The 12640-nt window shown below is 47.8% G+C and overlaps 1 protein-coding gene across 8 annotated transcripts; it reads left to right on the top strand.

Moving 5' to 3' along the window:
• Window positions 1–12: 12 nt before the first annotated feature.
• Window positions 13–12400, top strand: macroh2a1 (macroH2A.1 histone). 8 transcript variants are annotated; one of them, XM_023845021.2, is made up of 9 exons: window positions 13–139; window positions 3724–3902; window positions 4603–4709; window positions 5280–5477; window positions 5593–5703; window positions 8406–8505; window positions 10382–10471; window positions 10985–11159; window positions 11794–12400. In XM_023845021.2, the coding sequence occupies exons 2-9, from the start codon at window positions 3731–3733 to the stop codon at window positions 11957–11959; spliced, it is 1119 nt and encodes a 372-aa protein (XP_023700789.2). In that variant the 5' UTR covers window positions 13–139; window positions 3724–3730; the 3' UTR covers window positions 11960–12400. The 8 variants fall into 8 exon arrangements, 3 of the variants coding, with proteins under 3 accessions (XP_023700789.2, XP_023700790.2, XP_023700788.2); XR_002842112.2 differs by lacking the exons at window positions 13–139; window positions 8406–8505 and adding exons at window positions 368–2278; window positions 9136–9222 and having other exon boundaries at window positions 11794–11933; XM_023845022.2 differs by lacking the exons at window positions 13–139; window positions 8406–8505 and adding exons at window positions 368–2278; window positions 9136–9226.
• The last annotated feature ends 240 nt before the right edge of the window (window positions 12401–12640 follow it).

The following is a 12640-nucleotide window of genomic DNA, read 5'->3' as shown; positions in this document are numbered from 1 at the left end:
CCTTTCACCGCAAACTGAGAATCGATCTAAAAGAAAATAGTCGTGTCTTTTTGAATTGAAATTTAACTTCTTCAACCGCATTCACGAAATATTTTTCTGCCCTCGAGAGAGAGACGCCCGTAACAAAACCACGAGTTACGTAAGTGCTGCGCGCTTGAGATTGTACAACGTAGGAAATAGGAAAACGGGGGATTAACAGCACTTATCCACACATCTAACATTGCCGATAATTTTATGTTTAGTCACGATTCTTGTAATTGGAACTGTTCATTTTACGGTATCACATGTGAGAAATATATGAAAAGTATAGGGAAAACTGTTGAATATATAAGGATACATAGTCTTCTTACTAATCACTGATAATTCAAATAATGATTAGAAACAAGTGGAATATGCTTAATCAGTTTTGCATTAAGACTTACGTTTTGTACCTTATAAGTTCCGCATGTAACATGTAAACAAGCTGATCCCTGGATAAAGGGAGCAACAGTGTCCTCTAGCGTTATAATATTGCCACTACAAGGCATTTCAAAGCATATTAGCGAGTTCAAACTAGGATACTTCGCGCTAGCGCACACTGTCGTCTGGAATATGTATAATTGAACCCAATATTTAATTAGACAATACCCCCCCCCCGGGAAAAAAACAGACTTATACATTTAAATTATGAAATTGTCCCCCACTATCAACTTCTCTCCTGCGCCATTGCATGTGTACATGAAAGTATATAGGTACTATACGATCCGCATCCTAACAACAAAATATCCTTGGCATTTTATGTAACCTATCTTTAAATTTTTAATCTAGCACGTATGTCTGCCTATCCGTTTATCTTCCCGTCTGCTCATCTAGAAAGGGATGGCGTACAGACTAGAGCAGGGTTCTTCAAATCTGGATCTCGATTCCAAATCCAGGCCTTGTTTTCAGTTCTTCCAGGTAGTTAGTTTAATAATTACTGATTCTGATTGGTCAGAGGATTCACACCTGACTGACAGGTAAAGGAAGGCTGGAAAACCAGCAGTGCTCGGACCTCGAGGACCGTGATTTGAATAACCCTGGACTAGAGCCTACCTCAGGAAACATATATAGGGTACAAGGCAGTGAATATCCTGGGTTGGATACCTGTCTATTACAGACACGCACAAAGTGTTTTCAATGTGCTAGCAATTTATATACGGATATGCTTATCTGCATATATAGGTCTATACTGTCTACCAGCAATGAGCACGAGCAGCACAATTTGGAGCTCTAACGAAAGGAATACTTGCTGAAATGTTTCTGTAATCTTAAACTTGACTTTCCTTATCAAAGTTTGTATTTAAAATTTAAATTTCGCCTTATTCAACCTCAAACTTATTGGTTCGGAGTAATTTATTTTGTGGAAATTGTCTAACATTATATCAAATCAATTTACAAATATCAAATATCTGCGCTAGACACAGGGAAATATGTAAATTGCTTTATTTGTGGGCAGTGGTGGCTTGATGGTTAAGGAAGCGCACTTGTAATTGAAAGATTGCAGGTTCGAATCCCTGACCAACAAAGCACCACTGAGGTACCCTGAGCAAGGTACCACCCCCAAGCACTGCTCCCCGGGCGCTGAATTAGCTGCCCCCTGCTATGTCACAAAAAAGTCACATATGGGTTAAATGCAGAGGACACATTTCATTGTTGCGCGCTGTGGTGTGTTGACAATGACCACTGATCACCAAATTCTAAAAAAAAAAAAAATTCTAAATGCATTGTTGGCACGAAAGGTGTCTAAAACCAAGTTGAACAGGTGGTTATGCATGCAAAAACGTTACAGATGTCCATATTATTTACCTACTACTTGCTAATTAATTTACGAATCCGGTAGATAGGTTTGCACAACGTATTACTTCTTTAAAACGATAAAAAGTGCAGTTTTGACAATTTCACGAGCCCTACCCTAAGCGCACGCGTATTAAACATTATAGGAAATGGATTTCAATGTAGGAAACGGCACTTTATTATGAGGACACATACTAATCGGTGGTCGCCTGAAAAAAACAGGCGCCGCGGATGGTAAATCTCCGGCATGTACGGCCAGCGGGTTGTGATAGTCATGCTGAAAATAACGAAATAGCTTTTGCATTTCTGCGCCCGTACGCGTCCCCGCACAGCCACATGCCCCGCCGCGGCTGGCTCACGGCTCGCTGACTGCGCTCGCTGTGGATTGTGGGAGCCGGAGACGCTGCCCAGGCTCGCTATATTGGAGCTGACAGAAGACAGTAGACATATTGCCGTGCTCTGTCCTGTAAGTAATTGACGGCGTTTGACACTCATTTACACGCGTTAGGCGGCGGGGGAGAGCGGCTCTGCCGGAGCGCGTCGCCCAGCACCGCGGCTTTCACGCCTCATGCGCCCATTTCCTTAATATTTGCAGGCGGAGGCCGTATGGATTCTAAAATGTATATATCCGGCTAGGCTAGCTAGCTTCATGACGTTATGATGGCAACACCGCTGCATAAAACAAAAAAAGAAAACGCATAATCCAGAGAGATAATTACTGCCATCGGCAAAAATGCCACGCTTATAAATTAAATAAAGCATGCATATGTGTTGCTTTTTACAACACTATAGTGCATCGGTTATCTTTAACGTTGTGTTTTTCTTAACACAACGAAATAATCAGTGTACGGCACCAGAATAACTTAAATGGTATATTTTATTTGGGGAAGAGATATGTTGCGTTTGCTGGTCTGAAGGAAAAGGCAGTCGGATCGGAGCTGTTTTCCGCCGCTAAGGTTAAATGTTTAATATTTAAATTAATAATGTCTAAGCCGGGCGATCAGACCTGTGTTTGAAAGGTGTCGCGACAGCCGGCCGGTTTATTATTATTAAATGCGAATTTAAAAATCACGCCGTGGATGTGGAGAGCGCTTCGGTGACGGTGTCGCACAGGACGGGTGACGGTCAACAACGCCGAGGACGTCTTATGTGCAGTAAATAAAAGGGAAAGAAGTGAAATAAATGAAATCCAAATAGACACTGCCGCGGGCATTCATTACAAAAAGCCCAACAATAGTTTTAAAGGGCGTATAGTTAATTATGAACTGAAATGAAGAGGTGCCTCATTTGACTCACAGTTGTATCTTTGTCACTCTATTATTATTATTATTATTATTATTATTATTATTATTATTATTATTATTATGGTAATTAATTATTGGGTAACTCTTCCCAAGTTTATAAATGACATTTAATCCCAATTCTGTACATTCGCCGGTATGTATGTCGGTTCTTAATACCGCGACAGTTTTTTGTGCATTAAACAAAATTAATTTTAACTTTTAAAGCAGGGTTAGGCTTTGGGTTATAATACATTAAAAGTACACGTTTAAATGCCTTAGGGCATATGATTTAATATTTTAAATGGCAATAATTGGTAGGAATAATAAGATGTGTAATTGGTGATTTCTCATATAGTATTTCCTGACCTCTATTCCGTGCATAACATCAGGGTCTTAATCACAGATCAAGGAAAGAGAGGCTCAGTAAGGTATCCCTGGCCTGTCACAAGCAAACTGGGCAAATGCACCTATGTGCAGGTTCGCGGGGCTTTGTGGGAAATGTGTCCGAGTGGCGTTTCAGTCCCACGACGCCGGAGAGGGGGGGACCTCGTGACGCCCCCCTGTCCCGCCTGCTGAGCTGTTCTCTCCCTCTCGCATTTCCCCCGTCGCCGTGAATCCGGACCGGCAGCGTCACTATGTCCAGCAGAGGAGGGAAGAAGAAGACCACAAAGACGTCGCGGTCCACCAAGGCCGGCGTCATCTTTCCCGTGGGCCGCATGTTGCGCTACATCCGGAAAGGCCTCCCCAAGTACCGCATCGGTGTGGGGGCCCCCGTCTACATGGCAGCTGTGCTGGAGTACCTCACAGGTGACTGATCGCTTCCTTTCATACGTAAATCAAAGTGATTATTAATTTAGGTTATCCTCACGTATGCACTGCACTGTCAATACAGTATTATGTCATATAGGATCGGTTTGTTATTTCTGCCGCCCCCTCAAAAAGTGACTCTGCCCCCAGATATTTCAAAAATAAAATTAAATAATTAGCAAGTAGTGTTATATGGTCATAGCTAGTGAGCTGATTAGCGGAGCATGCTAGCTCCAGCACCTCCCAAATAAGGAACATTAACTTTAATATTTAGTGTAGTGATCTGTGGTCAACAGGGGTACGAGGTTTGAGTGCTGGTAAACGGGCATGAATGGTTCTGCACACCAGCCGGCTGGTTGCCTCATGAAGAGGAAGATCTGAAGCAGTCTGAAGGATAAGTCTTAAAATGCTTTTGTGGCAGCCAAAAATAGGCTTTTTATTTTCAAATCGCAGGTATTAAAGGGCTACGAAAGAAAACACAAAATCATTTTGTTCAGTCCTTGATGGTTTTAATCTTCCTTTCACTCCAAATAGAGCTACTATTTACTTTTTCTTTATCTCATGTGAAAAGATGTTATGGCACAAATTATTTAATAGTGTTCTTTCCTTCTGCGGTGCAGATCCACAACAGCAGGCGGTCAGGTGGCATCATTGTTTTGCTATTAAATGGGTTATAATCCTGCCACTGCTGTCTTTTCAGCCGAAATCCTAGAGCTGGCAGGCAATGCGGCGCGGGACAATAAGAAGGGCCGTGTCACACCAAGACACATCCTGTTGGCCATCGCCAACGATGAGGAACTCAACCAGGTGTGAGTCCACCTTCGGGTCCTGTTCTCCTTTAGCTGGCCTCTGTGAATGCCTGTTAGAAATCCTTATATTTTTTCCCAAGAATTAACTAAAAGCTTATGGCAGAGTAACATGCTGTGTCAGGTAACTGTGTAGAATGCCTGAGCTGTCCTCTGAGCTTAGTTGCTAGGGGGCCCAAACCAGTCCTTCAGTATGCCCCAAACAATCCCCTATCATCTTAATCATAAACGTTGTCTGACAAACCGTGGGTTGAATAAACTGCTTTCATAGTGACTGAGGTCCCATCTTGGGTGTGCCACGTCTTTTCGCCCCGATTCCGGGGACCAGCCCCTGAGCACCATGAGCCAGAGAGTAAAAATAGACAGAAGCAAACGATCACCAATCCACTCAGCGCCAATGACGAGCACATCGGTTGTAAGGGGACAAGCAGTCGTGACCTTGTGGATTCCCCCCGGCCCCCGCCGAACCCTCCCTGGGGGCTTGTTCAGATGTGCACCTGGCCCGGGCATCCATGAAAACTGCTCAGCCATGCTTCACCCCTGACCCCCCCCCCCCCCCCCCCGAAAACAGCTGCTGAAGGGCGTGACCATCGCGGCAGGGGGTGTGCTGCCCAACATCCACCCAGAGCTGCTGGCCAAGAAGAGGGGCTCTAAAGGGAAGCTGGAGGCCATCATCACCCCCCCACCCACCAAAAAGTCCAAGGCGTCGCCCGCAAAGAAATCAGCCGTCAAGAAAGCTGGCGGCCGAAAGGCCGCCGGCAAGTCAAAGGTAGGGAGGCGGGAAAATCGCAGGAGCTGTTGTGCTAGTCTGCTGTGGGGGCGGGGCCTCGGTACCGCCTTAGGCGCTCAGCCATTGGTTGTGCCCTCTGTCTGTCCCCTCGCAGAAGAAGCAGGGAGAGATGAGCAAAGCGGCCAGCGCGGACAGCACCACGGAGGGAACACCGGCCAACGGCTTCACCATCCTGTCCACCAAGAGCCTCTTCCTGGGGCAGAAGGTACTGCCGGCCTGCCTGCTACGGCCGTGTTAGGGTGGCTGCTGGTTCGAGGACGCATGGGCCACAAGTGGAGCCATGACCAGGGTCATTAAGGGGATTGGTGCAAGGCCAAATTTAGGAGGCTGGAGACCCCCCAGGAGACACTGGGCTCAACCAGAAGCATAAAAAGCTGCCGTAATGAACCATTTGCCCCACCCCTTAAACTCAGCCCATTTTAGCTCCCTAGCAGTGTGGTCAAGGCACCATCCCTACTGTATGAACATCAGAGCTCAAATTGTGTGTCCAGTTAAAGAGACAGTAGCTTCAGAAATCAAGGTGCGTCTTGCGGCACTGAGAGTGCGCGTCGCGCGAATATTGTCCATACGCTTCAGCGTAAGCTCTGGTTCTACTTGTAGCGTTGGCTGTTTCTTCACGCCACGTGACATTTAAGTGAAGTGTTACCTCAGCGCTAAGACCGCGACCGCGGTACGGCTGTCCAATGGGAGCTGGAAGAGCACCATCTGTATGCCGTAGGCGTAAGCGCTATATGAGACTCAGAAATGGCGTATCGTTCCAAAGACGCAATCTGCTGGACCCGCTTCACTGTCTCCTCCGTTAATGCCAAAAAATGCAATGTGTAAGTGTTATTTACTGGAGTTCGTCTATAAACACCACCCCCCCCCCCAACACTTTGCTGTCCAAGACGTATGTTTAGGGCTGGGGGAGAATGTTCAGTCCTGTTAGTCATGTTGCAGTTCAGTCCAATTCAATTTTATTTGTATTACACTGTCTCAAAGTGCTTTACATTATCCCAGCCCAAAGCCCCCAGTGAGCAAGCCGGAGGCGACAGTGGCAAGGAAAAACTCCCTAGAAGGAAGAAACCTTGGGAGGAACCAGAATCGAAGGGGGAGCCCATCCTCCTTGGACCAGCAGAGGAAGTCTAACAAAGTCCTGATTGATTTGCTCCAAATTGTTAAAGTCTGAGTGTAAATGCAAACGGTCCAGAGGAGTTTTGACTGCTGATGTCAGGGCAGGAGACTGATGGTGCTGCGTCCGATGGCAGGATGACCTGTGGTGCGGTCCAGACGTCGCAGCTTGGCGTCACTGTGGCCTAGTAGGGAATGTATGGAAATCAGGGTGGATGTGATTGATAAGGGGAGGGGGCATGGCCACACAGCGCACATGACACTACCAGCAGCATGGGGGGAAATTAGTGTAGCTGCAGCAATGCATTATGGGACAGTGGGAGTGGGTGCAATGCATTATGGGAAATTGAGTCAGGTTGTGTGTACTTAAAATGAGCATAGGGGGTCCAGGCCACATTGACGGTGCTTTAATTCTGAAGAAGCGGCCATGGTTGCACTGCTTGGGAACAGTTTTCCCCTGATTTGATCTAACGACCTTCTGTTCTTTCCCTTGAAGGCAGGATCAACGTGTTCTTTGGTGCTTTTTTTCTCTGCTCAACAGTACAAAAGACCCCTTAACTCTGCTTTTCAGAAGCGTCAGATCCCAATGCAAGTGGGTCCCAGTTTTTCTGGCCCGTTTTGATGGCTGGTCAGAGTGCCTAAGTCTGACCCCTTCCTTGAGGGGTTTAATTGTGAGCTTTGAAAATGTCAGAATGTTGTACAATGCGTTCAAGGCCAACCATAAAATCATCCTGCCGCAGATCATGTGGTGGTCATTTTTAGGTTCTTAATGCATCTTCCTTGCAGGAAATTGGTCGAGCTTCGAGATAAGGAAAGAGTCAAAGTTCAGATTCATGGTGATCGGATGACAGATTAACAGCTTCACACATGCTCTCTCTCTCGCTCTCTCGCTCTCTCGCTCTCTCTCTCTAATCCCCACCTGCGGAGGTTTACAGTCATACTTCTATAAAAGTGTCCTCATGTATAGCTATGCTTTGTATTGGCTGAGAGATGACCTTGGAAGCTTATTGCTCCTTCTCAGTTTCATCATTTTGGGGGGGGGGGGATGGGCGACATGTGGCTCATTGGGTTAAGACTTGTGATCGGAAGGTCGCTGGTTCAAATCCCAGAGCCAGCAGACCGATGCCGCCATCCGGCCCCTACGCAGGGAGCCTAACCCCCAGGTCCGGGGGGCGCTGCACGCTGGCTGACCCTGCACTGTGACCCCCCCCCTCCTCCCCAAGCTTTATCTCACCTGTATATGTGTCTGAGTGTTTCATAGAGAGCAAGATGGGGTAGGCGAAAAGAGAAATTAATCAAGTATCACTGTTCTGTTCTATTATGCTATTGTTATGTTTTACGAACTGTGATTTCTTCAAGCCTGTTAGAGGGGTAAACATTAATGAATTAATGAAGATGGCTGTCGGCTACCAATCAGGTTCATGTTCAGGGTTAAGGGGCCTGTAGGTTAAATGGCTGCCGGAATAGGGGCTGCTTTGCGGGGCTAAGACCCCAGTCTGACCCGGGCTGCAAGGCAACTCCTCCCCTGACATCACGTGACTCCCCACATGGGCGTGGTTTATTCACCTAATCCCGTCCACAGATCTAGATCATCCGCAGGTACGACGGAAGCGGATGGACCGCGACCTCCGCTAGGGGTCAAACACAGGGAGCCTTAACACGACCCCGCCTGGGCTGCTGTGCATGGGCTCGTGCTCTCCGTGCCCTCTAACTCGAATCAGCTCCTGCGTGATGATTTTTCTAATCGCTCTGCTTCCTGCCCCCCCCCCCCTGCCCCACTGCATGCTCTCTTTCCAGCTGAACCTCATTCACAGTGAGATCAGTAACTTGGCTGGCTTTGACGTGGAGGGTGTAATCAATCCCACCAATGCTGACATTGACCTTAAAGATGATCTAGGTGAGGCCCTGAGTCACGCCGCAAAGGTTTGAAAATGAGCAAAAACAAAACAAAAAAATCCTTGAAAACTAACCAGGAGGTCTTGGGTTTGTCACCCACTAGTTTAAAAACGAACTAAACAAATGAAATCTTTGAAAACCAGCCAGGAGGCTTTGGGCTCTGGGTCCAGTCATTTGAAAAGAAACAGAACCAAAATTACTTGAAAACCGACCAGGAGGTACTGGCTTCATGACCCACTCGTGAAAGCAATGTTGTGATTGGAGTTGCAAAACATTTCATTTGCATCAAAAGACTAAACCAAAGCACTGTGATTTGCAGTATGCATCTGTCTCGAGCGTAAAGTCAGTCTCAGATTTCAAGGATTTTCCTCAAACCTCTGTGGACCGTTTTCCCGACTGTCAGCCATCTCATTGACACCAGTGTCTGTTCGATCACCCTGAGTTACCGCCCTCCATCAGGTTAACTGGTCTATTGCCTGCCCCCCGATCCCTCTCTCCCTCTGCGCTTTCTAAAGGAAGCATCCCCCCCCCCCTTCTGTTGTCGTCGTCGTGCCCCCACCCCATCCTCTGCGCTCTCTCTCCCCCACAGTGTTTGATGCCGTGTTTGTTTGCCTGTCGTTGTCGTTTGTAGTTGCAAGTTGTGCAGGCTGACATTGCCACCATCGACAGCGACGCTGTAGTTCACCCGACCAATTCCACCTACCACACGGGTGGTGAAGTAGGTAAATGGAGCCTTTGTCACGGTGGGGGTTCTGTGTGCACTGCGCGGGCTTCCCATGATGCATTTTCCCCCCACTCCGCCTGCTACCCGTGCTTCCTCGGGCCCACTAACTCCAGCTGGTAGCAGAGGTGTATATAGGGGCGGGGCTACAGGGGCACTAGCTGAAAGCTGATTGGCCCCTGGAGTGCCCCTCCCCTGTCACTCACCGATCGATAACGTATCATTGGCTAATGATAAAGTCGGCTGCTATATGAATCATGCCCCTCCCCCCCCCCAATAGAATCCTTCTACCATCCCTGGCTGTGAGTCTGTGAGGCTCTGTGGGTTTCATGGTCTTCCCATGCGTTTGATTTCCTTTCTGGGGGGTCGGGAGAATATGCATCGATGCTTGACGTCCCACTGACTCAAAAAGAAGGCAGGAGCACCATTTTAACATGCAGTCACTCAGCTGCTTGCCCCCGCTTTCTGCGTGCCCTCTCACTGGGCAAGCTGCACCCTTCTGCATGCCCCTTCTCTCTCCCCTCTCTGGACGTTAGCTTGCATCTTCTAAGACAGCTTATTGGAAGGCTAAGACTCGATCGGCCTCCATTTGATGCCCCGTCCGGACGCTAAGACTCGATCGGCCTCCATTTGATGCCCCGTCCGGACGCTAAGACTCGATCAGCCTCCATTTGATTCCCCGTCCGGACGCTAAGACTCGATCGGCCTCCATTTGATGCCCCGCCAGGACGCTAAGGCTCGATCGGCCTCCATTTGATGCCCCGTCCGGACGCTAAGACTCGATCGGCCTCCATTTGATGCCCCGTCCGGACGCTAAGACTCGATCGGCCTCCATTTGATGCCCCGTCCGGACGCTAAGACTCGATCGGCCTCCATTTGATTGCCCCAACAATGTTACACCAAGGACTCCAAATTCTGGCGCGCCAGCGGCATGACCTGTACAGCCAGTAAGGTGTGTCCATGGCATAGGCCAGGTCTCACCCCCCCCCCCCCCCCAGATGGAGAGCCGTCCAGAGAGGCCTGAGATACACGAGTAGCCCCACCCGCTGTAGAATCGTGCCCCAACATGGGGGCTGCTTCGCAGTCTGCTCGCTAACAGCCCCACGGTGCCCAGCCCCGTCCCCGAGCTAACGGCCCAGGAATGCCCTCTCCACAGGGAGCGCCCTGGAGAAGAAGGGCGGCAAGGAGTTTGGGGAGGCGGTGGTGGAGTTGCGCAAGAAGAATGGCCCCCTGGAGGTGGCAGGAGGTAAGTATGAGGGGGGGGGGGCCCTGATTTTGTGTATTTTCCTAATAGTCCCAACAATATTAGTCCTCCAGTGACAGTGACTAATGCCGAACACTGACAAAATGGATGAGACTATGAATGACGGTGAGGGCTTCACATCTGGGGTGTAGCCCCGGCTCTTCTATGGCGTAGGCTCCAGGACCAGGAGGGTGTATACAGGGGCGGGGCCTCACCTGGGGCGGGTCCTCATCTGATTGGTCACTTCGGTGCCCGCTCCCCTGTCCACTCGCCCATTCAAAACATCATTGGCTAATAATGAGATTAGCCCCTCTGTATGAATTATGGTCCCTCCTATGCAACCCCACATCTTAGAATCGCCTCTATCCAGGCCCTCGGCCCCATCGTCCCTATCACTCTGTACTGGAGAAGTGGTTGGAGGATGATAGGATGGATGGGTGGATGGGTGGATGGATGTATATGTACCTGTACATGAGTATTGATAGACGGTGTTGAATTCCCACATCCCCTCCGCAGCGGCGCTTACCTCTGGCTGCGCCCTTCCGGCCAAGTTCGTCATCCACTGTAACAGTCCAGGCTGGGGCTCCGACAAATGCGAGGAGCTGCTAGATAAAACGGTGAAGAACTGCCTGGCACTGGCGGACGAGAAGAAGCTAAAGTCTGTGGCGTTCCCCTCTATTGGCAGCGGCAGGTAGGGAGGGGACGGGCATCTGAGGTCTAGTGTGGTCTCTATCACGACCATAGAGGTCCCCCATCGCACAGAGATCCGGGCTCCTAGGGAGTCGGCCAATAAGAAACATATCCCAGAGTTTTTTTGGGTTTTTGTTTTGGTTTTTAATGGAGTTGGCCGATAAACATAACCCGGAGTTATTTTTAATGAAGTTAGCGAAAAAGAAATGCACAACCCAGGGTGTTTCTCAATACCGAGAACGCAAAGATCGTACTTGTGGTCTTGGCAAGAGCCATCTTGCTAACTTGCCTCCCAAGAACGAACTTGGGCCTCAGTGAATCATGGGATTGGCCTCGTTCGGCGAGGATGCTACCGACGTATCCTTGATATTTGGGGCCTTGCTAGAATGACATCTGGGGATTTTTACCATCCTCTGTACTTCTGTTTTTGAGCATTGAACCTGGTCTTCGACGGTGGAAGACGACATAAAACGGGTACATGAGAACACAAGTAGCGTCACGACGCATATTGAGAAACACCCCCAGATTTTATTTTTTAATGGAGTTGGCCAATAAGAAAGATAAGCCAGAGTTTTTTCTTGTTTTTCTATAGTTAGCCAATTAGGATTTTAACCGAGTTCTTTTATTTTTTAAAGAAACGGCTTCCCAAAGCAGACTGCCGCCCAGGTCATCCTGAAAGCCATCTCCAGCTACTTCATGGGAACGATGTCCTCCTCCATCAAGACGGTCTACTTCGTTCTTTTCGACAGCGAAAGCATAGGCATCTATGTGCAGGAAATGGCAAAACTTGACGCCAACTGAATCCCTCACGCCCCCGAAAACCTTGATTTGTAAGCTCTACTTTTTTTTTTTTTCTTTGATTCACATTACTGTCATGATCTTTGAGATCATTGGGATTTTTTTTTTTTTTCAACATTTCCTGTCAATTTTGACACTGACTTCTGTTTTTACTTGCACTGTTTCGCAGGTGGTCCATGAATGGTTGTTCATGTAGACGGTATTTCTTAAAAAAAAAAAAAATATTTTTTACTGAAGGAGCTTTTGCACTACAGCGTGTTTGGTGTGCAAGAGCCGTGCAAGAGGCATTTTTGTATCTGTGCTGTGCTATTATGTGTTACCCCTGTAGATTTTTTTTCCTTTGTTTTTTTTTTGTTTTATAAATAGCTACCACAGCTTTTTGTGTATTAAAAATGTTGGAAGTTAAGTGTATTAAATGTTTCAGTAAATATTTCAATGTGAAAATCCATCGGCATTCCTTTCCTTTCACCTCTATACTTCCAGCTTAGTGTCTGTTATTTAGGGTGCTTTTCCACTGCACCAGGTACTGAACTTTTGGAATCTGTAATGTCCTTTTCTCATTGATTTCCGGTTATGTGCCGGTACCGAAGTACTAAACCAGCTGGGGTACTCCGTTGTTACTTTGGGCAGGATTTGTAAACGTGTTCATCTTCAGTTTTGATTATGCAAATAACCTGCTTCTGA

Source organism: Paramormyrops kingsleyae, chromosome 24, assembly GCF_048594095.1.
Source record: "Paramormyrops kingsleyae isolate MSU_618 chromosome 24, PKINGS_0.4, whole genome shotgun sequence".
Classification (NCBI taxonomy): domain Eukaryota; kingdom Metazoa; phylum Chordata; class Actinopteri; order Osteoglossiformes; family Mormyridae; genus Paramormyrops; species Paramormyrops kingsleyae.
The sequence above is the reverse complement of the archived record's forward strand: the minus strand, read 5'-3'. Positions and strand labels throughout refer to the sequence as shown.